Here is a 24,921-nt window from a genome sequence, read left to right as displayed (position 1 = left end):
GTGGTCCGCTAAACGAAATATGCTCTCAATAATAATTCATTTTCTCCTAAAAATGTATTACAAGTATTACTACTTGAGGGGGGGGGGAAAGTTTTCGCTTACTGTCCCACAGACCCACCACAATTTTTCTCTCGGTGGTCCGATTGTTTAATCAGTGTTCTCGGACCAGCGGACCACCAATGATTTCTAACGCTGGAGGGTGTCCCTAAGTCCTAATTCGTAAGTCTGTCCGTAACTCCTAATTCGGCCTTTATCTCAACAACCGTTCCTCGTAGAGGTAGGATTCCAGTTTAGAAAATGCTCAAAATTTGTACAAAACTCATCTTGTACTAGTTTCGAGAGTAAAAATACAGTGTGCGTCATAAAAAAAAATAAAAAATCTAAATTTTCATATGGCCACCCTGTCCTGAAAAACTCAATTAAAAAGTTGTTGCCCTGTTTCTTCTGAAGCGGAAAAAAAATAAAAAAAATAAATGTATACAGCGCAATATATTCACTGAGACAATTGAGTTAGAAAATCGGAGAAAAATTGGGAAAGAACAGCATAAATGTGATGGAAATAAACTTCGTCCGTTATTTTTATGTTATTCCTTCCCAACTTTTCTCTGTTTTTTTGAATTTAAATACCTCATCTCGGATAATGAACTTACAAACGTAAATTTTTTTTGTTAGCCTCAGAAGAGCGAAAGCAATAACTTTCTACTTGGAAGTTAGAGGACGGGAGTGGGGGGGGGGGGGGGGCTTTATATATATTTTTATTTTGTGACACACTGTATTGTCAAAATTGATACAAAATGATTTTTGAGTACATTGTGAGCATTTTTAAAATTTGAACCATTCCCCTACGACGGACCGTTGATGATATGTAGGCCGAATCAGTAGTTACAGGACACCCCTGTGTACAGAGCCGTCTAAACCAGTGTTTCTCAACCACCGGGCCCTGTTATCTGTCAAACCGGGCTATGACTGTGTGTGTGTCGTTCACGTTTTATTTATTTTTTTCCCGTTTATATCCCCATTAGTCATGGGTATGATGACCTTTCTTTGTTTTTTTCAAACCGAGCACGATCCATGCTCTATCGCCGTCGGGCAATTTTAGTATATCCTCAGTGGGGCTGGACCGTGATGCACTTTAGTGAATGAAAATAATAATAATACTAATAGGAAATAAATACTAAATATAATAATAAATAGGAAATAAAGTAAAACAACGCGCAGATACAGCGATTTTATACAAGTAGAACATACCACGTGTATGACTGAGCTTTCCACTCAGAAGAGAAAATCGACTGGGACGCGAGCTCACAATGGGCTACCGCGCCCACATTAAGATGTGCCTTAAGATTATCGGCGTCGGTTACGGGATACTGTATTTTAAATGTAAACATTTGCGTACAGTTTTGAATTAAGTGATTTGAGCTCAGCTCTGGGTCAGTAAACCCACCACCTCAAAACCCGGCGCCAACTGGCACAGTGACTAGAAGACACTAGCCCGTGTCACCATTGCCACGATGATGTTAATGTGTAAGTGGCTGAGTAATTGACCTCCGATGATGCGAGAGATATTCGAGAACACAAAGGGTACTCGACTCAACCAGCCAGGAGGTCGAGAAACTCGGCACCTCGCTGATCCGCAGAGCTGAGTCCCATCTACGAGGGAGGACAACGAGCCACGAAAACATCACTACGAAAACATCGGGAAATCCTCCCAAAGCTACCTAACCGTGTCAACCTCCCCAAGAAACTGCTATACTTACTTGAGTCTAGGTTAGGCCTCAAAGAGAGGCCTTTCCTTGGAGGCCAGACGCGAACGCGTCTTACCGGAGTGAAATCTGCAATTCGAATGATCTTCAACAGACGTTTCAATACTACAGAAGAGCATTGTAGGACTTCACTCAAGATTGAGATGCGAGATATGCATTTGTTGAATAACATTGTTGCTATCACCCGATAGATCAGCGATTAGCACTCGAACCCGATTTTTTTCCTTCACTGGGATAAGCTAATTCAGGGGTTCTTAATATTTTTCAGTCATGTCCCAAAATCAACAAGATCGGCTTTCTAGACCAGAATTTGAGTTTTACGCTGGTTTCTTGCCCTTAGGGGCGAACTGCTAACCGATCTTATTTATAAAAGTTTTGTTCATTACAAATTTGGTTGTGACAAAGTTCAAATCAGTAAGTAGAAAGGGTCTCGCCCCTTCATGAGGGTAGGAAGCCCGAGGGGGCCCACGAGAAAAATAAATATGGTTCAAAGGGGGAGGGCATGGCCTAATAAAGGTGGAGAACCACTGATCTATTGTATACACATGAAGTTGTGCTGCCTATTGTGCCCTCATTTTTGAGTTTATGGAACCCCAGTAACCCATCTTGGCCATTCACCCAACATGGAAGACGATAAAAGTTTTGTAAATAGACGAGTAAATTCAAATTTCTACGGATCACTATGTGAGTGCAGCACATCAATACCCTCACTCATGGTGAAGTTCGGCGAAGCCTTTGAGAGCCGCAACACACACACTTTGAGTACTACTCCGCTGTTTAATTTGAAGTACGAACAATTCTGGTGACATGACCCTCTAAAGTTTTCGAGTTCATAGTTCGTTGTATATATCTGATGAGTGATTTTCACCCCCTTAATGATCTGGGACGAGATATCTCGGCCATGTATAAATTGGAAGAAATACATTCGCGAGCTCTCTCTCTCTCTCTCCACCTACCTTCGGGAATCGTAATTTTTTTTAAATCTTGTAAAATTGTTCCCCCCCCCCCCTTATTTTCACCTAAACATGATCTTTTTATATTTTCTCCCCCCGCTACGGTTTGGTGATTAAAAATCTACGTCACCGTGAATAAAAGGCGCAGACGCCAGCTCCGGGAAGTTATTCCAGCGCGCAACCGTTTCAACAGTTGCAACGTACGGGAAAATGGTGAACTTTAGTAATAGTGAAAAAGCAGACATTTACGGAGCTGCAAACGGAAGTACCGCAGAGGCAGTGCGAATGTACGGTGAGCGTTTTCCCCACAGGCGGTTGCCCAATCCGAAAACATTTCAGCGCTTGCATCGGCAGCTGTGCGAAACGGGATCCTTTCTTGCTTCCCCGGTCTGATGCAGGTCGTACAAGGACTGCCAGAACAGCAGGTGTTGGAGACCAGATTTCGGAGATGGTGGCAGATCAGCCAACTACAAGCGCACGAGCTGTGGGCCTTGGTGTGCCACAATCCACGACATGGCGGGTGCTGAAGGGTGAGAGGTCACGCCCAAACAATTTTAACTAGTCCAAGCGTTGAATGGAGACGATTATTCTCGTCGCGTAGACTTCGTCCGCTGGCTCCTACAGTAGAGCGCAGCACGCCCAGATTTTCTCTTCGTATCCTTGGTTTTACTATGTTGCACCCTGTAGCACGTTTGCATTTCGTTTTTCAATAAGAAGGAAGTTCCGTTCCCCTCCTCCTTTCATGAATAGTGAGACTCTCATTAATACCTCACATCGAGGAACATAATAATTACGCTCTCATAAGTTTTCCGGAGATGGTTCCTAATATATGTAACAATTGATTTGTCCTAAAAAATGACGTAACATATGAAATAGGGGGTTTTTTAGTAAAAATATGCGTTGATGGGCATTCAATAGGGAATTTTAATTAGATCAAGTGAGTGTGACTACTTGAATATTAAAAATTTTAGCGAATATTACTGTGCCGTGCAATCACATCCCCTTAGTTTAAAAATTCAAGTTTTTAGACTATGCATTCTTTGATGAAAATTGTTTGTTTCTGAGTGTACTACCACCTCTTAAAGTTTTTCCCATCTTTTCTGAATCACCCTGTATACGCACTGAGTCTGTTAGGTACACACACCCTCACACTTCCGGCACAATATCCAGTCACGCCAAAAGAGATTCAAAATAAATTGAATATTCGTGATTCTCAAAAATAATTTTGAAAACATAGAATTTTCTTGAACTTGAAAAAAAAAAAAAAAAAAAAAACTTTTGTCCCTCAATAACAAGTGGATGTCATTCAGCACCTCATAGAGATAGAAAGGCCTCCGCACGCTGCTTGTGACGTCAGTAACTAGTCAATTTTCCCCTCAGAATATTCAGGGGAAAAAAATCCCTGCTCGTTCCAGTATCATCGTTGTCAGCGTGGTCCAACCCCTCGGGGTAAAAGGCGTAGTATCATCGTTGTGCGGAAAAGAAATGATCGGGCTCAGAATTGGCAAATTTCTATGCCCCACACCCAATCACTGTACGGTATTTGTGAGCCAATCAGGCAGATTATACGCCAAAATAAGAAGAAACAAAATAGGATGCTGTGGTTCAAAATGTGGCGAACTTGCTAGGTAGTTTGAATGACGTTTTATGGCAACCCGTGCGAAGGCTTTCTATCTCTAGGAGGTGCTATGTCATTGCAGGACACAGTAATATCCGTTAAATTTTTAATATTCAAATATTCACACACTCACTTGAGCTAATTAAAATTCCCTATTGAATGCCCATCAACGCATATTTTGACTAAAAAATCCTCCATTTCATATGTTACATCGTTTTTTAGGACAAATCAATTCGTACATATATTAACAACCATCTCTGGAAAACCTATGAGAGCGTAATTATTATGTTCCTCGATGTGAGGTATTAATGAGAGTCTCACTATTCATGAGAGGGGGAGGGGGAACGCGGGGACTTCCTTCTTTTTCAAAAGTCCTCATTACGTGCGAATCCCTCTTTTTATTATTATTAGCCAATTTTCCAAGAACCATCAGTATAAAAATGGTTGACTCTACGTTTAGTACTTTGTCGAGGATGTACAGTACTTTTACGAGAGAGGATCGATCATTCTGATTGGCTAGGAAGCAATTCTTTGAAGAAGGAGAACAAGAAGAGTAATTCTCCATGTTCTCTCTCTCTCTCTCGGAATACTTTTCTCGTTACTTCTCCGTGGATAATTCCGGATGAGTTGCCAACCTACATGCATCATAATTACGTGGAAGCACTTACTCTCTCTAGCGCGTAGGAGCACTTTTTTCGCTTTTTCCTTGGTGTGTGAAGAGTCATCGTCACTCATGTCCTGTTTTTTCTTATCGAGTATGTCCTTGTATGTACATCGAATTTACGTCATAAACGGCCTAATTATTGAACTTATGACCAGTAACGTTTTATGCGAGATGAAAATTATAGTGATTAGTGTGCATTGGGTCTTTCGTACGTATACGTTTGCTATCATAGAAGTACTTTATGTTAATTGAAGTTGTCCAGATGGTAAACTGAATAAGGATTTGTGCTTTATTGTACATGGTCCGGCCAAAAAAAAGGTCGTATCCTATTTTATTGCAACTATTGCGCAAGCCTATGGAGGAAGTGTTGTGATCTGGGGTTGTTTATGTTGTTCTGAACCAGGGTCAGCAGTAAAATGAAGTCTGCTGAGCATGATTTAGCTGTCAATGAGACCTGGGGTGTATTACGCTGATGTCGTTATGCCAGCCTTTCAAACGTGTTTGGGGTTTGCGGTGCATTGTGGGATATATTTACGTCATCATCGCTAAAGGTTGATTTTTCTCACATCGTTACCAGCGATTTTCGTTATCGTCATCGCTACGTGAAACGTTGGCTAACGAGAACCGGAGACCACTCGTTAAGCTCGCACTAGCGGCTAAAAATCCGACATTCCTACTGAACTCGACCAATCACAGAGGAGCGGGAATGAGTTACTCTCGAACCGTAAATTTAGCGGCGTAAACACTGTAAGAGAAGTGTAAACAACAGATTGAAACCTTCCGAGCTGGAGAAAAGTTAAAATAGTTCCATAATAATCGTAACTATATACCGTTCAAGTATTACTTAAGCAAAGTTTTATGGGTTTTTACCCCTCCCCAACCCCAAAAATCAAGTAAACTGGACCAAAACCTTCTAGATTAGTACCGTTATAAACCAAGGGGGCTGCCCTCCCCATTCTCGAGAGAGATGCGGGTGGGGGATATAATAATATATTGTATAATGTATACCCCCCTCGTGACCTCCAAGAGATGAAAATTGAATTTAAAAATTTAAATTCAAATAATTTTAATGAAATATTGTATAAAAATATCTGTACTGTTTTTATTAATTTCTGTAAATTTAAAATGTTTTTTGAAAGCTTGTGATGAGAGGAAATATTTTACCCTGTACCCCCCCCCCCCCACTTAAAGGTAGGTCCTGTGTAAGGCCCCGGGCCCTCTTTACTTCTCTTGTTGATCTGAAGCAACCTAGTAGAATAGATCAGGATTTCAGGACATTGCACTGCTGAGGTGAGCACCTCTACCAATCAACAAAACAACCATCAATTGCCATTGTGCTTTATAATATTTTACTAGCATCTTGTGTGCCAGTAAAACTAAAAATATATTTTTTTGATTCCTTAATAGTGCATGTACATTTTGAATGCCCAGAAGAGCATCGATCAAGTTGGTTTCGAAACCTCTTTCATCTAAACAATCTTCAATGCATGGTTTGCTGAGCTGTTTACTAATACGTGTAGCATATCTAAGTGCCCTGTGAGTTTCATTTCATTAAAATGTCAAATGTGGTCAAAATCTGGTCCAAGTACTGATGCATCATTTTCCAAATCACATATCAATGCTTTGATTTAAAGGATGAAAAATGATTCTATTAAAAATCTATATCAGTGCGATGAATGCTCAATTAACAGGAAATTTTTGATAATCATGTCTTTAGTAGTATGAGATACTGTATTAGATTTGGTTGGAAATGAGGACAGGTGGGTCTGGTGCCTTGGGTGCTGAACCAGAAGGGGCACCAAATTCACTCTTTAACTGCTTCCTCTACATGCAAGGGGCGCCAAAATTCCAGCTTGCCCTGGGTCAGCTCTGAATGAGAAAACAGTACTGTATGAAGAAATTCGCTCCAGAATCACTTTTGTTTGTTGAAACACAATTTCCCATAAGTTTCTATGGAATATTGTTTGATTTATTCCAGGTATGGCTCAAAATTTAAAATACCAAGTTTGTTTTTTAAAATGCCAAGGAATGTTATAAAGACGATAAAAACTGACCAAACGCTAAAATGAATAGCTTTGAGAGCTATAAATGAGAATTTATAGGAGTGTAAGATACAGATCTTTTTATTTTAAACTATGCACACAAACACCAGCTTTATTCTACTTAAGCCAGTGTTAACACAGTCGAGTGTGTAGGTGTCCCCCATCCATTTGTGTTTTGGTACATGTGGAGAAAAGATTACAAAAAAGGGGATGTGAGTAAATCTTCGAGTAACATTCTGAGAATTATTGGCTTAAATTCATCTCATGATGCAGCTGATTTATGTCATTGCTTGCATTTTGTATCAAAGAAAATGTTCATTAATCGCATCTGTTAGCCAAGGCAGAAAAAAAAAATTGTTAGCCAAGGTACTGTAGTTATAAACCTGTAGTTATAACTTGATAAACTGATATATTCAATTTTCTTCAAACCCGATTTGAATAAAGCCATGCCAATATGTTCTCATCCAAATGCTTAGATAATCTTCATTCCAATCATTCCTTTCCTTGCTATTAAAAGAAAATATAAAACCCTATTTTTCCCTATTGGTGCTTACGTAATATTTGAACGGTTGTGAGAATAATAGAAATGTACAAATAATTATACACAGTGAGAGGGAAAAAATTTTTGAACACAAAATTTTTTATTAAGTCATATGTTATTGAATGACGTTTAACATAAATAAACAAAGTTGCACACACTATGTCATAGTCTCAAAGGCAATTAGAAATAAACACGATTTTATATATTTTGAAATTTAAATTTTTTTTTTTAATTGCTGCTTGTATTTCCATAGATTGAAAATGCTATTTTTCAAAGTATTCTGTAATACTGTGCAGATGTACGTGGTGTTTTGAATTTTTATACATTATAGAATAAGCAATTTCCTGATATAGCAGAGAGGATCAGACCATCAAAATCAATATGAGATCACAGACATTCTATAACATGGAAGATAAACATTATATCTGTTTATCTACTGTATATATAACTGTAGAATAAACAATTATTCTAACAGCCGAGAGGATAAGGCCATCAATAAGACATTGCAGACACGATTCTACAATATTAAAAATAAACATGATCATGAATTAAATTTTTAATATCATAGACCGTGTTGCTCTGCCCAAAGAGACTTTTTTTACCCTTTCAGGGGCAATCCTGAGATATCTTGTCAAATCTGATCTGCTTTATTTCTGTCACCCGAAATATTTTGTCTTCTATAAAAATGCAGTGAAACTGTTTTTACAATAAAATGTTTTCCATTCCCCTCCAACCAATCAACTGTCAGTGGGCAGAGTTAGCTATTGTTCTAGGTTAGATAAGAAGAAGAAGCGAGAAAAAAAAAGAGAAATATATGCTCAATATATAAATAATACAAAAAGGGTTCTCTTCATAGAAAGCCACACATGTAATGGCAAGGTTTTGCAATTTCAAATGTGGCAATTACAATGCTGATCATGAAAATTTCAAAAACCACTTAAAGGGTTAAATGGGAGTTTGGCTTAGATTTGCACCTTAAAATTAAAAAACCAACTTGAGCTGACCATCCCAAACAGTGGGGCTAAAACAACTTTTAATAACTTACCACTAATCATGAGCTAATCCCAAAATATTGGTCTGAGGATGTGTTGTATCCACAGTGTGTACCAAGTCAAGAAAAACCTTAAGGGTTGTGGAAATGATTAGTTTTCTAAATTCAAAAGTCATAAGCTTGTCACAAAAGTTCAGCGATACAAACAGAAATTGTAGTAAACCACTTTGAAAGTGCTCGAATGTTAATGAATTTAGACAGCTTTATTTATTTTTTTTTTTTTTGGTTCCTTTTTTTTTCCACATTGAATAAATCATGGAAACGGCATGCGCGAAGAGACTTAGACATTGTAAATTCTATTTTATTTCATCCCAAAGATTTCTTTAATTCTATTGATTCATATTTAAAAGGGGTTGACAGCAATTAAACATATAGTTAATTACAGGAAAGCATAGGTGTACGTAGAATTTTCTCAAGGAGAGGATTTTCAGATTTTTTATCCTTCTTTGCAGGAAAGTATACTTACTGTAGAAAATATAATTACAAGAAAATGTACTTAATATGCAGGAAAAATAAGAACAGAAAGGTACATGTAATGTAGGAAAAGTAATTACAGGAAAATACACAATGTAGGAAAAATTACAGGAAAATGTACTTTTAATGTAGGAAAAATAAAAAAAATATACGTAATGTAGGAAAAATAATAACAGGAAAATATATTTAATGCAGGAAAAATAAAAACAGAATTATACACAATGTAGAAAAAATAATTATAAAAGAAAAATCAATTAACCTCAAATACATAAACCCAAACCAACAGGAAATTGATGAAAAAAAGAGAACTATAAGTATTTGTACTTGTATGTAGAAAATATTGATGGAAAAAAATAAAAATGAGAGCCAGAAAAAAATTAGGAAAGAGCGCAGAATATTACAAAATTACGAGAACGCGCTTGCGCATTGTAAGTTCCGAACAGTTTCCGAAGTCACGACAGTTTCCCAAGTATTGTACACGAAGTAACGACCGGTTCGAGAGTAACTCACTCCCACTCCTCTGTGATTGGCCAAGTTCACCAGGGAATGTCGGATTTTTAGCCGCTAGTAAGCTCGCGTTACGGAAATAAACATGGCCGCTAGCGCCTACATTTTTCGATGAAGGTGAGAGCAACGGGGACAAAATTAGTTAGAATTGAAAATTATTCATTCATTATTAATTTATCAAGTTTTCATTATAATGAATAATAATTCTCTGAATTACGTTACTTTAATAATGCACGTGTTTTTCCGCACTCGTTGATAGTGATGATACTTATTGCTTTCTGCGCTTCTTGGCGATATCTATAAAAACTGATTTTCACTTTCTTTTTCTTTCTTTCCTCCAGCTTCTCTCTGTTCTCAAGCTAGTTTTACTTCTCCCTCTCTCTGTCTAGTCTGTACCCGTTCAACACCATCTATAGTAGAATGCCTCCGTGCAAAGCTCGTGACGTCACTGAAGAAAGTCATCCTACCTATAACCATTGGATATAGCTGGCTGGCGCATACGCCATCTCTTTTCCCCAATGGCTATTGGTGAGATGACCTTCTTCAGTGACGTCACGAGCTTCGCGCGGAGGCCTTCTGCTATAGCTGGTGTTGACTGTTGAACTGATCATGTGTTGTTTGAATGACGCCACTCTAAGATTCTAGGGGCTACGGATTTTTAAATTCATTCTTGGCCTGTATTGGCATTCAAAATATTAATATTTAAACTTTTTATTTTGAGTGACCCATATAATAATTTTTTATATTTCTATTTTTACATTCGAATGAGTAGAATCGCAGTGGTAATTTTTTCAAAACTTTTTGAAGACGTCTGCTTGGGAACTTTCCTTGTAAGTAGCATGAAAGCATGCCTTATTTCGAGCATATGCAACCAGTGAGCTCAATGTAGAAAATTGAAAACCTACGATTATACTTCAAAATACGAAAATTGATATACCAAACAGCTGTTTCGAGACCCCACCCCCCTCTTCAGCATGAAAGATCTGTTATAGCGCAGACCACTCGCTTGAAAAGAAACACGTGGTTGATAAAATCTGACGTGTGATGGTGTTGGCCGAGGAAGAGGCTTGACTTGATAGTGGTAATGATGATTACGATTATACAAATACAACGCCACAACAGGCAAATTGCCCAACGAGGTGGCTGACTTAAGAACATCATGGATCCCCGAGCCATCTTTTGGAGGCCCTACCTACTACTACTACTACTAATCCCCCCCCCCCGCGGAACCCCCAAACGAATCGGTACATGCGGGAATGTGCGTGTACGTGTAGTTTTGTTGTTTCTCTGTAATGCTTGTTATGTGTAGTGCTGCCATCTGCCACCAGTTTTTCTAACTATGAGTGAAGTGTTATGATTGAATGATTTATCGTTGTAGGACTGTTGCTCTCTGTGGCGAGACTTTTTAACAGGGAGACCGGCTCGCATTTGCGCCTTGTAGTTGGGAACCACAGAAAACCAACTTCAGCCGACCACCACTGTGGGGTTCGAACCCGGATCCTCGCATCGCGAGTCCGTCACTATAACCACTCGACCACCACAGCGGCAGATTGTTAGACAGAGTCTAACTTTGAAGTTTTATATCTTTAATTTTAATTTTTTAGAAACATCTTAAAATTTTCAATTTTTAGAATGCCTCAAATGTTTATTTTTCTCAGAAAACCTTAAATTTTCTTTTTGTTTAGCATATCTTAATTTTTCATTTTCCTATGCTAAAGCACATTTCAAGTTTCTATTTTCATATGCTAAAGCATATTTTAAATTTTAATTTTTCAAAATATCTTAAACTTTTATTTTTATAGCATATCTTTTAATTTCCAGTTTTTATAATATTTTTTAATTTTCAGTTTTTAGCATATCTTTTAATTTTCAGTTTTTAGCATATCCTTTAATTTGCAGTTTTTAGCTTATCTTTTAATTTCCAGTTTTCAGCATATCTTTTAATTTGCAGTTTTTGGCATAGCTTTTAATTTCCTTTTTTAGCATATCTTTTAATTTTCAGTTTTTAGCATATCTTTCAATTTGCAGTTTTTAGCATATCTTTTAATTTCCAGTTTTCAGCATATCTTTTAATTTCCAGTTTTCAGCATATCTTCAATTTCCTTTTTTTTGCATATCATTTAATTTGCAGTTTTTAGTACACCTTTAATTTCCTTTTTTTAGCATCTTTTAATTTTCAGTTTACAGTATATCTTTTAATTTTCAGTTTTTAGCATATCTTTTAATTTCCTTTTTTTGCATATCATTTAATTTGCAGTTTTTAGTACACCTTTAATTTCCTTTTTTTAGCATCTTTTAATTTTCAGTTTACAGTATATCTTTTAATTTCCAGTTTTCAGCATATCTTTTAATTTGCAGTTTTTGGCATAGCTTTTAATTTCCAGTTTTCAGCATATCTTTTAATTTCCAGTTTTCAGCATATCTTCAATTTCCTTTTTTTTGCATATCATTTAATTTGCAGTTTTTAGTACACCTTTAATTTCCTTTTTTTAGCATCTTTTAATTTTCAGTTTACAGTATATCTTTTAATTTTCAGTTTTTAGCATATCTTTTAATTTCCTTTTTTTGCATATCATTTAATTTGCAGTTTTTAGTACACCTTTAATTTCCTTTTTTTAGCATCTTTTAATTTTCAGTTTACAGTATATCTTTTAATTTCCAGTTTTCAGCATATCTTTTAATTTGCAGTTTTTGGCATAGCTTTTAATTTCCAGTTTTCAGCATATCTTTTAATTTCCAGTTTTCAGCATATCTTCAATTTCCTTTTTTTTGCATATCATTTAATTTGCAGTTTTTAGTACACCTTTAATTTCCTTTTTTTAGCATCTTTTAATTTTCAGTTTACAGTATATCTTTTAATTTTCAGTTTTTAGCATATCTTTTAATTTCCTTTTTTTGCATATCATTTAATTTGCAGTTTTTAGTACACCTTTAATTTCCTTTTTTTAGCATCTTTTAATTTTCAGTTTACAGTATATCTTTTAATTTCCAGTTTTCAGCATATCTTTTAATTTGCAGTTTTTGGCATAGCTTTTAATTTCCAGTTTTCAGCATATCTTTTAATTTTCAGTTTTTAGCATATCTTTTAATTTCCTTTTTTTGCATATCATTTAATTTGCAGTTTTTAGTACACCTTTAATTTCCTTTTTTTAGCATCTTTTAATTTTCAGTTTACAGTATATCTTTTAATTTCCAGTTTTCAGCATATCTTTTAATTTGCAGTTTTTGGCATAGCTTTTAATTTCCTTTTTTAGTATAGCTTTTAATTTCCTTTTTTTAGCATATCTTTTAATTTGCAGTTTTTAGTATATCGTCTAATTTTCAGTTTCTAGATATGTTTTAATTTCCTTTTTTTAGCATATCTTTCAGTTTCTTTCCAATATTATAATTTTTTTTTATCAATATTCATCTAATAATTCATCCAATGTACCATTCATTTTCATACAGTTTTACGTTATTTCGATTCAGTTCGCAATATACATTCATGTTCAATTTTTTACACACATTTTGTGTGTTCCCTTCCCCCCCCCCCCAACACCAAAAATAATAACAATAAAAACAATTCAATTGAATATAAATTGAATTTTTTTTACACACACACACACGAGTTCTGCAAACAATTCAATTGAATATAAATTGAATTTTTTTTACACACACACACACACACACACACACACGAGTTCTGCAAACAATTCAATTTTATATATTTTACTGATTTATTTTCCCTTGCCTCCTTACTACTTACCAACCCATGGCCCACACAAGGGGTGGACTGACAAGGCTCCAGCCCTGGGGCCCGGGACGATTTTCAGTTTTTTTGCTTTTTCACGCTATAAATTCATCATAAAGGGGCCTGTGAAAGTCTGGTCGGGGGAAGGCCCGCAAAAGATCCCAGCCTAGGGGCCCTCCTGCTCCAGGATGTGGGGGCCATGTACCAACCATTTCAAATATTTCTTATAATTCATTGTTAATTGATACATTTTACTTGGAATGTCGAAATAAAATTTAAAAAAAAATTGACCGTAATGAATTTTTTATTGATATTTCATTAAAAACAATTTATAGATATTTTCCAAAAAAAAAAATCGATTTTTTTAATGGCGTTTCCCCTGCACACCCAGAATACGATACGATGATTTTTTTCCCCCTTTTTCATCTGGAAAATCGTGGAAATGACGTTTCGAGAAAATTCTTCGATTTCCTCTCCAAGGGCAAGGACCAAACAATTACTTTTAACGACGTATTTCCAGTGCAACCAACACACCGTACCGTACCGTACTCAGTTTATATATTTCGGTGAAGTCACCTTCAGAGACATTAGGCCGTGGACGGGGTCGGCATAGCGACGACGAACCGTTGTGGGTCACGCACAGCAAACATCTCTCACTCATGGAGCCCCCAATCAATAAAATTTCACGCTGATGCTAACCGGGGAATACCAAAAATAAACTTCTCTCGGGCAACCGATATCCATCGCAGATTATATCCCCCCCCCTCCCCCTATAATTGATACTTAACCTATATCGAAAGGGACTTCTCCGTTTCCCGATTCGGGAATAGGGAGAAATAACCGTATTAGCGAGATTAGGTTATGGTCACGATTACACGCATCCAATAAGAGTCGCTAGTTTTAGGACTTTGGGCTCAACTGAGATGGTAGCACCTCTTTGCACTTTTTATTCCTTATCCAAGGACGGGAAAGAAATTTCACTTGATAAATTGCAGTTGCTTTAACACATACACGCTCAACCCATGGCCCGCGGGCCTGATGTGGCCCTTTGAGTCATCTGACGTGGTTCGGAACTCAAATCGAATTTTGCAAAAATGAACTAAGCGGCACGTTACCAGATCACTTAAGTCATTACGGCGCAGTTCTACAGTGCTCAAGCGGCCTGCGGCACGTTTACAGATCACGAAGTGACCCACGGAACATTTTCAGATCATTTAAGTATTTAAGTGACCAGCGGCACAGAGTCCCGCGGTACATTTACAGATGACTTGAGTGACCCAAGGAACATCTCTAGATCAATCAAGTGGCCCGCGGCACATCTACAGATCACTTTAGCTACCCACGGAACACTTCCCGATCACTTAATGACCAGTTGCACGGTTCCAGAGAAGCAGCCCGCGATACATTGAAAGATGGCAGAAGCGACCCGCGGAACATTTAATGATCACTTAAGTGACTACAAACACAGTTACAGAGCATTTAAGCGGCACCGCGGTACATTTACACATTTCTCAAGCAACCCAAGGAGCAGTTACAAATCTCGTAAGTGACTAGTGACATAGATCCAAAGCACTAAGCTACCAGCGGCACGGAGTAGAGTACTTAAGCAAGCAGCAGAGTACATTTCCAGATGACAGAATTGACTAACAACACAGTTCCAGAGCACTTAAGCAGCCCGCGTCGCGCATTTCCATATCACTTAAGCAGCCCGCGTCGCGCATTTCCATATCACTTAAGTGACCAGCCACGCCGTTGTTCCAGATCATCATGTGGCCCCGTGATACTTTTTTCACACCAATAAAGGGGTCCGCACTTTCCAAAAGTTTGAGCACCCTTGCCTTAACACTTAAGCGGTACAGCTGAAATCACTGAACTCCCTTTGAAATGTCATATCTTTTTTTTCTGATAAAGTAAGATTTCTTTGGATTTTAAGCAGGTGCAAACTAAGGGGTTTATGAGAGTGTTCTACATCGAAATATCTGGGCTTGTCAATGCTAAAATAAAAGGTTTTTGAGGTTTATTCAATCTCTGCTGGTTTCATTTTTAACCTTAACCATTTAAGCAACATTGACGACATATCGCGCCTGCTTAAGAGCCTTTCATTTTCTTATCAAAAGCCGGCGCGCTGAGTTGAAACAACTTCACCAATAGTGCTTTATCAACCAATGCCAACATCACATTGAAACTTCATATAAGTGGTAGTAACAGGAAAATTCAGAAATGAGATGTTATTCGTTCACTCTGCGTTTTATAGGACTTTGATTTGCATATTTTCAGTAATTTGATTTAGTGCAGTGCCATCTATCGGCGAAAATTCGAACTATTTTTCTCCCGTTATGAAAGTAAAAAACAACACCCTTCCCTGAGAATAACCTTTTCGTAAATCGCAATTAAAATGTACCAATTCATTTAGTTCTTATGAATTTTTTTAAACTATTTACGAATTTATGGGACACCCTGTGCAGCAGGGTTTCACAACCTTTTTCAGCTCATGGCCCCCTGTGGATCACATTTTTCGCTCGTGGCTCCCCCTGTCCTATCCAGGACCCCCCTCTACTCTCATTCAAGAGTGAGATACTTTCTATTTTTTTATTTTATGAATGAAATTTTAATAAATCAGATCAATCTCCGGAATCCTGGCTAGGAATGAATTCAAATGGTGGATTATCATCCCTCCCAGGAGTCAAATTATATGGTAAAAACGATCTGTATAAAATAAGGGACGATCCAACGAACCTGCACGATAAATTAACCCTCCCAACACATCAACCGTTTCTCTGGCGGACCTCCATACTCAGCTGGAAATAACAGCTTACATATGAAAATCATAGTACCAAATCCCATATAGTGCAGTTCCCCCTCCTCCATTATAGACATTAAGACCATTAAGGTCATGCCCACAAAGACGCAAGAGTTAAGAAGCCATTAATTCTGTGGACGGATCTGATGGATTCTGAAAGTAGTAATATTTTTCAACTATGTTTCATTTTTAAAGCTTTTCTCATCACAGTTCTTCATGACCTGTCGTGGATCACCTTTCTTCTGATTTTCACCGGTGCCCCCCCCCCCTAGAATATCCCAGGACCACAAGGGGGCCATATGGCCCCAGGTTGAGAACCACTGCTGTACAGGATCCTTAATTTTGTCTTACAATTTTTATTTCACAATAATGAATGAAAATTAAAATTTAGTAAAAATGCACATATATATGCGTACGTAGCCATTTCGTGAAGTAAAAATGTTAATGCAGCATCACTTTAAATGTAACTATCAAAGCCCGAAATCGGCCAGTTCGCGAACTGGACAACTGGTCGGCCCCAGTTGAATTGGCCAATGCACAAATTTCCAGGCTTTGTCCGGGCTTTGGCTGGCTCCAATATATAAATCGATATCCCTACGATATCGATATTCATTTCCCTTTGATCGTTAGAGTTGTCAAAGCTGAACATAATTATAAATGACCATAATTATCACAAAAAATACGCCAACGTGGTGATGACCCCAAATTATAGGGACCGTTCTATAGGGATCGATACGTTAGGACCGGACAAAGCCAAGCGAAAGTCCGAAATTCGGACATGGGTAAACTGCGAACTGGCCGATTTCGGGATTTTGGCAGTAACATGTATAAGCCTATTAGAAACTGCTAAACCACACATGTACCTCGTCCATATTCTTCTGCGGAACTTCTAACGAATTGGTACATGTTGGAATCTGCGTGTCCGTGTTGTGAACCTAACGTGAAGCTTGTTTCTGTGTAATGCTTGTTATATAGTGCTGCCATCTACTACGTATTTTTCGAAGTATGAGTGAAGTGTAATGATTGAAGATTTTACCGTTGTAGGCCTGTTGCTCTCTGCGGCGAGACTTTTTACCTATTAGAAACTATTATAAATTTATTTTCTTCACTACGCATTCACCTATTGTATTATACTTTATATACTTTATTTGTATTTTTAGACATTTTTTATCTGATTTCATCAGTTTATGACGGCCTTATGAATCCAAGAATTTTACTCAAGACCAAATCATTTGTTAGAAAATGCTATATTTATATAATAAAATTCTATGTTAATTTTCACACATAGTCTATCATTACATTCGCAGGTGTGTACACGTTACGGATATTGGAGTCGGTTACTTGTCAACGATGGTTAACCTTCGGATTCTGTACCTGCGTTGGTGTACTCAGATAAGGGACTTCGGATTGCAGCATCTGTGCAGCATGAGGAGCCTTCAGGTTCTCTCCCTCGCAGGTAACAAATTTGCCATCTATGCCCATAGGATTGTTATTGTTCTACACCAGGCGTATTTCAAGCTTATATATATATACATCGCGCATTGAAAATTTCAATCCGGCCATCAAGTTTACTGCAGTCAACGCTCGTTATAACGGCCATGGCCCCCAGAAGGGATGGGCTGACAAGGCTCCAGCCCTGGGGCCCGAGGTGATTTTAATCTTTTTTTTTTTGTTTTTCACGCTATAAATTCATCATAAAGGGGACCCGTGAAAGTCTGGTCGGGGGGCCCGTAAAAGATCCCAGCCTAGGGGCTTTGCTTCAGGATGTGGGGGGCCATGATAACGGCCCTCACATTATTGCGACCATTCCGTTACAACGACCGGTCCTGAATGTTCTCGTATAACGACTATCATATATGTTTTCCTTTCGATAAAACGACCCTTCCAATACAACGTCCGTTTTCGATGGGAATGGAGGGAGGGGGGTCGTTATATCGAGTACCGATTGTATTTAAGGTCCCATCCCGCAGTTTTTTTCTGAAGAACGCAAGTTTATGTACAATTTTTTTCGAATAGATTAAAACGAGTTAACTCGTCCCGTCAGAAAGTAAATAATTACTTCATTAAAATCCTAAATGTTTTATTGGTTACGGCTGTTAACTCCTAGGCTGCGTGAAAAGTCACACAAAAATGCTGCTCTCAAAACGGCTGAGAAAAAAAAAATTTAATTTTTTTTGTTCATCTTCTGTGAAAGATAGATGGTACTCTCACTCATACGTTTCAAATACAGTCATACCTCAATCACGTTCGTTAGCCGAAAACTTCGTAAGCCGAGGTATTACTGTGCAGTGAAACCTATCTAAGACGGAATCAAAAGATAGTCCTCTTTCATTGATTAATACTTTTATATGTGTGTGTGTGTGCACCTTTATAAAATGGAATATTATTTCAGTCTCTTGATGTTCCGTTTCGCGCAGATTTCATTCTATAACACAGCGGTTCTCAACCGATGTTCCGTGTGCACTTCCTAGGGAATCCGCGGCGATTCAAGGAAAATAAAATAAATATGTAAAATTTGACAGATAAATAAAAAAAAAGAGGCCTATACAGAGTTCCGCCACAAAAATTATATACAAAAAAGGTTCCTCGAGTCAAATAGAGCTCCGATGTAAAAATTATATACGGAAAAGGGCTCCTCGAGTCAAAAAAGGTTGAGAACCGCTGGTGCAGATCGTAATCAAACACGACCCATTGAGAGGGAATGCCATTTAAATTAATTTTACAAATTTCATAAATTATTAATAATAATTAGCGTGGGGTCCACCTGCTGACACTTCATCGTGGCTCGAACCATATTGAACAGACATAAATTTTTGTCATACTTTTGAAGCGCTTCATCATCTCTTTTATCAAATATACGTTGCAATTCGATAACTTTGATCATTTTTCGAATTTTTTATTGCCGTTTTTGTTCAATTAATGTAAATTAATAGAAGTAAAGGAATCAAGTACTGGAACTCCATGATCCCGCCCACAAGGGTGGGGCTGACAGGCAGGATCGTCTTAGGAGCATCATAGGCCCCGAGCCAAGGGTTTTTTTGGAAGACCTACCTGAAAAATTCTCGAAAAATTCAACTACGTCTCGTTTTTCTGAGGCACCTCTTCTCTTGAGGCCCTTCGGGCAACGGCACTGCCTAAGGTTCACACCAGGCGTCCTCCTTTTTCAGTTTTGAATCTGGTAACCCTATCTGAAGACCACATAATCCGTATTTTCAATTATTTGTTCGACCGTCGATATTGTCCGAATGTTTTTGTGGAAAGAAATAATTATTTTTTCTACATAAAAAAAATCGATTGTTGCAAATGTACGAATTTTGTTACCGAAATTTTCGTCTCATAAAAAAATTTTATGCCAAAAAATAACGAAGAACTCTCTCTCTCTCTCTTTTCATCATCGCACGAGTTGCCTGAAATTTCGAGATTAGATGGCAGCACCAACAGTATATAAATCAAGCCTCCATCGAGCTTGTATTACTGTAGCCACTACAATAGCCCCTATCCAGTCGCCTTGTATTACTGGGGAGAGTATGACGTCAGCGGTCTCCGCCTTCCTTGGCAGTGTTGAGAACTAAAAGGCGACTGTAGAAGGATAGGGCCCTTATGTAGTGGCTATACGGAGAACTGTCCCCCAACATCTTTCGTCGTAACATCACGTGACTCGGTGACGACAAACACGATCCCCCGTTATTTTCTTATGGCATAAATAGGAGTTTAAAACCATGAATGAAAAAATAATTTCAGCGTCAATGAGATAATTCCAAAATTAATGTAAGAGATAATTTCAGCATTGATAAATGTGATAATTCCAAAATTAATGAAAGAATTAATGAATAATAAAATTGATGAAAGATAATTCCAAAATTAATGAAAAAGAGATAATTCCAAATTCAATGAAAGAGACAATTCCAGAATTAATGAGACATAATGTCAGAATCAATGAAAGAAATAATTTCAGCATTAATGAAAGAAACAAATCCAGAATTGATGAAAGCAATTACTTAACAAAGTAATTAATTAATAGATAAATTAATTAAAATTAATTAATAAAGGAAATAATTCCAGAATTAATGAAGGAAAATTTAAGAAATAATGAAAGAAATGATTCCAGTATTAATGAAATAAATAATTATATCTTTCTTCACCTTTAGATGAGTTCTTTATCCTTTTTTCTAATCTTTAAAACCTAATATTTAGAGACCGAACTGTACATTTCTATGCGCAAATTGCCAGGCGGGAACTTTGTTTTCACCGTCACGTGATTTCCTTGCATTTGATGTCGCTGCAGTCGCGGCGGCTGGATGCTGCTCCCTCCAGTAATATAAGCTGGATGCAAGCCTCAGAATCTGTCGTCTGCTCCTCTCCAGGTTACTTGTTTGGGACGTCTCCTTGTGTCCTGAGAAAATTACTGAACTGGCAGTTCGAACTTCCAGTTCTGTTTGTGAGCTAAGCTTGTAGGGAACCGACTTCTTGTCTGTCGTCTGCTCATAAAGAGGTTCTTTGTTTTGGACGTCTCCTTATGCTCAAATAAAATAACCAAACTTTCAGTTTGAATTTCCAGTTCAATTTATGAGCTTTGTTTATAAGGAACTAAGCGGAATGAAGAATATAGTTTTTTTTATTTAAACTTCATCATCACCACATGAGTCACTTTTAAATTTGAGATTAGATGGCAGCACATTACTATAAAGTAGAGTGTGGGAAAATTCACTTTTTACGATCTTACCAGTCAACTGCTTGTGTGGAGGTCCTTTGTTTTGGACAAAGGCCTCCTTGAGTCTTGAAAAAATTACTGAACTGGAAGTTTGATCTTTCAGGTCAGTTTATAAGCTTTGTTTATAAGGAGCAAAGCTGAACGAAGAATTTAGTTTTTTATAATTGAGCTTCTTCATTACCACATAAGGCACTTCTGATTTTCAAAGTACCAACAATATTTTTGATAGCAACACCAACAATGTTTTTAAAAATGAATGTCTTAAAGTATTTTAGAGCAGCGGTTCTCAACCGGTGCTCCGCGGAACCCTTGGGGCTCCATGTGCACTTCCCAAGGGCTCTGCGGCCACTCGAGAATAATAAAATAAATCAATAAATTTGATAAACAAAAAAGAGGCCTAAAGGGTACCGCCATGCCATATAAATAATATACTAAAAAGGGCTCCTCGAGTTAAACAGGGCTCCGCCAGAGAAATTATTCACTGAAAATCTAATCAGAAAAGGTTGAGAACCGCTGGTATAACACAATAAAAAAAAAGGTGTGATACTAACAGGCAATCTGGGTTCGAACCCAAAATCGCCAACAAAAGAGTGATCGGAGGTAGGCACTCCACCATCACTTAACAGTATACAATCATCCCTCATCGTCCAAACAAATCTATTAGAAATAGAGAAATAATATAATAATTAAAAGAAAAAAAACCTACAATATAAACTGAAGAGCCAAAAAAAGTGGTCCAGGCATGCGTATGCAAATAAAGAGATATGGAACCAATCACAGTACGGCGCTGCAGTCGGCAACGCCTACATAACACAACAAGTGTCTGGCATAGTTGTTAGATCTGTTACTGCTGCTACAATGGCAAGTTATCGAGATTTAAGTGAGTTTGAACGTGGTGTTATAGTCGGCGCACGAAAGATGGGACATAACATCTCCGAGGTAGCGATGAAATTTGGATTTTCACGTACGACCATTTCACGAGTGTACCGTGAATATCGGGAATCCCGTAGAAAATTTAATCTACGACATCGTTGCGGCCGGAAAAAGATCATGCAAGAACGGGACTGACGAGAATTATTAAACGTGACAGACGTGCAACCCTTCCGCAAATTGCTGCAGATTTCAATGCTGGGCCATCAACAAGTGTCAGCGTGCGAACCATTCAACGAAACATCATCAATATGGGCTTTCGGGGCCGAAGTCCCACTCGTGCACCCTTGATGACTGCACGACACAAAGCTTTACGTCTCGCCTGGGCCCGACAACACCGACATTGGACTGTTGAGGACTGGAAACACGTTGCCTAGTCTGACGAGTCTCGATTCCAATTGCTTCGAGCTGATGGACGTGTACGGGTATGGAGACAATCTCACGAATCCATGGACCCTACATGTCAACAGGGGACTGTTCAATCTGGTGGAGGCTCTGTGATGGTATGGGGCGTGTGCAGTTGGCGTGATATGGGACCCCTGATACGTCTAGATACGACTCTGACAGGTGACAGGTACGTAAGCATCCTGTCTGATCACCTGCACCCATTCATGTCCATTGTGCATTCCGACGGACTTGTACAATTTCAGCAGGACAATGCGACACCCCACACGTCCAGAATTGCTACAAAGTGGCTGCAGGAACACTCTTCTGACTTTAGACGCTTCCGCTGGCCACCTAAATCCCCAGACATGAACATTATTGAACATATCTGGGATGCCTTGCAACGTGCTGTTCAGAAGAGATCTCCACCCCCTCTTACTCCTACGGATTTATGGACAGTCATGCAGGATTCATGGTGTCAATTACCTCCAGCACTACTTCAGACATTAGTCGAGTCCATGCCACGTCGTGTTGCGGCACTTCTGCGTGCTCGCGGGGGCCCTACACGATATTAGGCAGGTGTACCAGTTTTTTTGGCTCTTCAGTGTATATATATGCGCAATGCTATCTATATGCCATTTTAAAAATCTCCATTCTTTATTTCAAACATTCAAGTAAGCTTCGTTGATAACAAGGAAAATACGGTACATTTTACGGAAAGGTTGGGATGACCAAAATTACGGGAATGTCCTATGAAACACTGGTCATATGGTCACCCCTATACGTAACTGCAAGTTTCTGGTCCGCAGAATTACCGGATATCTTGCCCACCCTCTCTCTCTGCTACACGCAAGCCTCATAAACATTCCTCTGAGGGAATTTTTAATGAAAATTGGTTCCATTTATATTTCATAATTTCATTTCTTGAAATTTCATTAGTTTCATTTACATTGCAGATAACTATTATTTTCTTTTCCTCAATTTATATCCAGGATGCTCGCTGCTGACATCTAGTGGCTTGTCGTCATTGGTACAACTGAGGGAGCTCCGGGAACTCGAACTGACCAACTGTCCCGGAGCATCGGAAGAACTCTTCCAGTATCTTCGGGAGAATCTACCCACGTGTCTGGTTGTCGAGTGAAAGAGGATGGCTTTGAGATCCGTCCGACATTATTTAAAAAATAAAAACTCCAACTGAATTGACTGCAAAGATTTGAAAAAAACATGTACTACTTAAAGGGCTAAAAAAAATTGAAAAAAATCTAATAACCATGTATATAACAGGGTGGCAAGGAAAAAAAAAAGAGATATGATTGGATGAGATACAATTTTGAGTTGTTTGAATTCAATGACACATTTTAGAATAGCATAATAAGCGTGTTAATTCAAAGTCACCGCCTAACCGTTAAAAAAAAAAACCAGGATAGGGAAACAACGATTCGCTATCGTGATAATACTGACTTCACGCTTTGTCCAAAAGGTGGGGGAATAAGTCACCCTAGGGTGTCAAGGAACGCTAAGTAATGTAAGATATCAATCTTGCACGTGCAGCATTTCATTCTCCGTTGGTGTCTTTGGCATTGATTTGCTTGTTAACGTTTGAAAAAAGACATTGTTTGTTTCTTGGATAAATGGGGTGGGGGGGGGGGTAAACACGCGTTTTACCTGCATTTATTTTATTCCTCAAATTTTCACCGTTTATTGAATTTACGTATCTCAGTGAATATCGCACTTGGAAACGTGGAATTTTCTTTGTTGGCCTCAGCAGAAACAGATAATTGCCTAGGGCAACAATTATCTAATTGGGTTTTTCGGGCACAGGGTGTCCGCATAAAAAGTCAATTTTTATTTTACTTTAATAACTATACAACCCCTTATGACATGAATGCCCATATCTGAGTACTACACGTTATTCGGATACTTTGTCTAATTGGAAGTATGTATGACTCTATGATCAACGGTTCGCCAGTAAAATGCTTGGCGTATTTGGTAGCTATGCATCCTGTGCATACTGGCAATGCCGAGGAAACGTGTAGGAGAAGGAAGAGTGATTGTAAGCAACAAGTGCCGCTAAATTTGGAATGCCCGCAAATGCACCGGCCGCATCTGCTCATCATTAATCGACTTTTTTCCAGCAATAATATTGTTGTTCTTTTTTTTTTATTCCCTGCCACCCTGTGTAATACCAACTAACATAATTACATGCATAACTACTGTTACAAACAACGAATCGCAAAGCAGTAGAGAAGTACGTTTTTGGTTTCCTTTTTCATATTTATGATCGCGGCCGCTAAAAAGAAAAAAAAAAAAAGAGCAAAGCCAAGCAATTTATGTGCTCTAAAAACTCTCATAAATCACACACAAAAAAAATGTCAAACTCATCTTAGCATTTATGCAATAATATTTCGACAAGCGAATTTATAATGAGTAAGTATATATAAAAAAGATGCGCTCATTCGATTAGATTTTGAAATTCATCTTTTCGGGGAAAAAAAATGAACATGATTTCTTTTTAGGGTTGCGTTGTTTCAAAGATTTCTGCGCCGTTTCTTGTTTGTAAATTTAGATTGCGAACTAATTGAGGATCGAACAATACGATTGTGTAGAAAAATGCAACAAAATTGTGATAATTTTGTTCAATGATTGTCTTCGTGTAATACATGCATATATAGACCTATTTAGATGTTTACTTGTATCATCAAACACAATCTCACAAGAAATTATGGGATGATGGAAGATTGTAGTGCAAAAAG

At 38.0% G+C, this 24,921-nt stretch overlaps 1 protein-coding gene across 1 annotated transcript in view; it reads left to right on the top strand.

The window, feature by feature from the left end:
- The window catches only part of LOC149078172 (uncharacterized), a 42,388-nt gene extending 18,929 nt beyond the window's left edge, over positions 1-23,459 (top strand). The window contains exons 2-3 of the mRNA XM_089241764.1: positions 17,451-17,599; positions 23,161-23,459. Of these exons, the coding sequence (XP_089097890.1) occupies positions 17,451-17,599; positions 23,161-23,309 (298 nt within the window). The 3' untranslated portion in view covers positions 23,310-23,459. The remainder of the gene's footprint in view (positions 1-17,450; positions 17,600-23,160) is intronic.
- The last annotated feature ends 1,462 nt before the right edge of the window (positions 23,460-24,921 follow it).

Source organism: Pholcus phalangioides, unplaced genomic scaffold (assembly GCF_987345545.1).
Source record: "Pholcus phalangioides strain wild (caught in Gottingen) unplaced genomic scaffold, Ppha-v1.0 ptg000014l_1, whole genome shotgun sequence".
NCBI classification, from domain to species: Eukaryota; Metazoa; Arthropoda; class Arachnida; order Araneae; family Pholcidae; genus Pholcus; species Pholcus phalangioides.
This window is presented reverse-complemented; position numbering and strand designations above follow the sequence as displayed.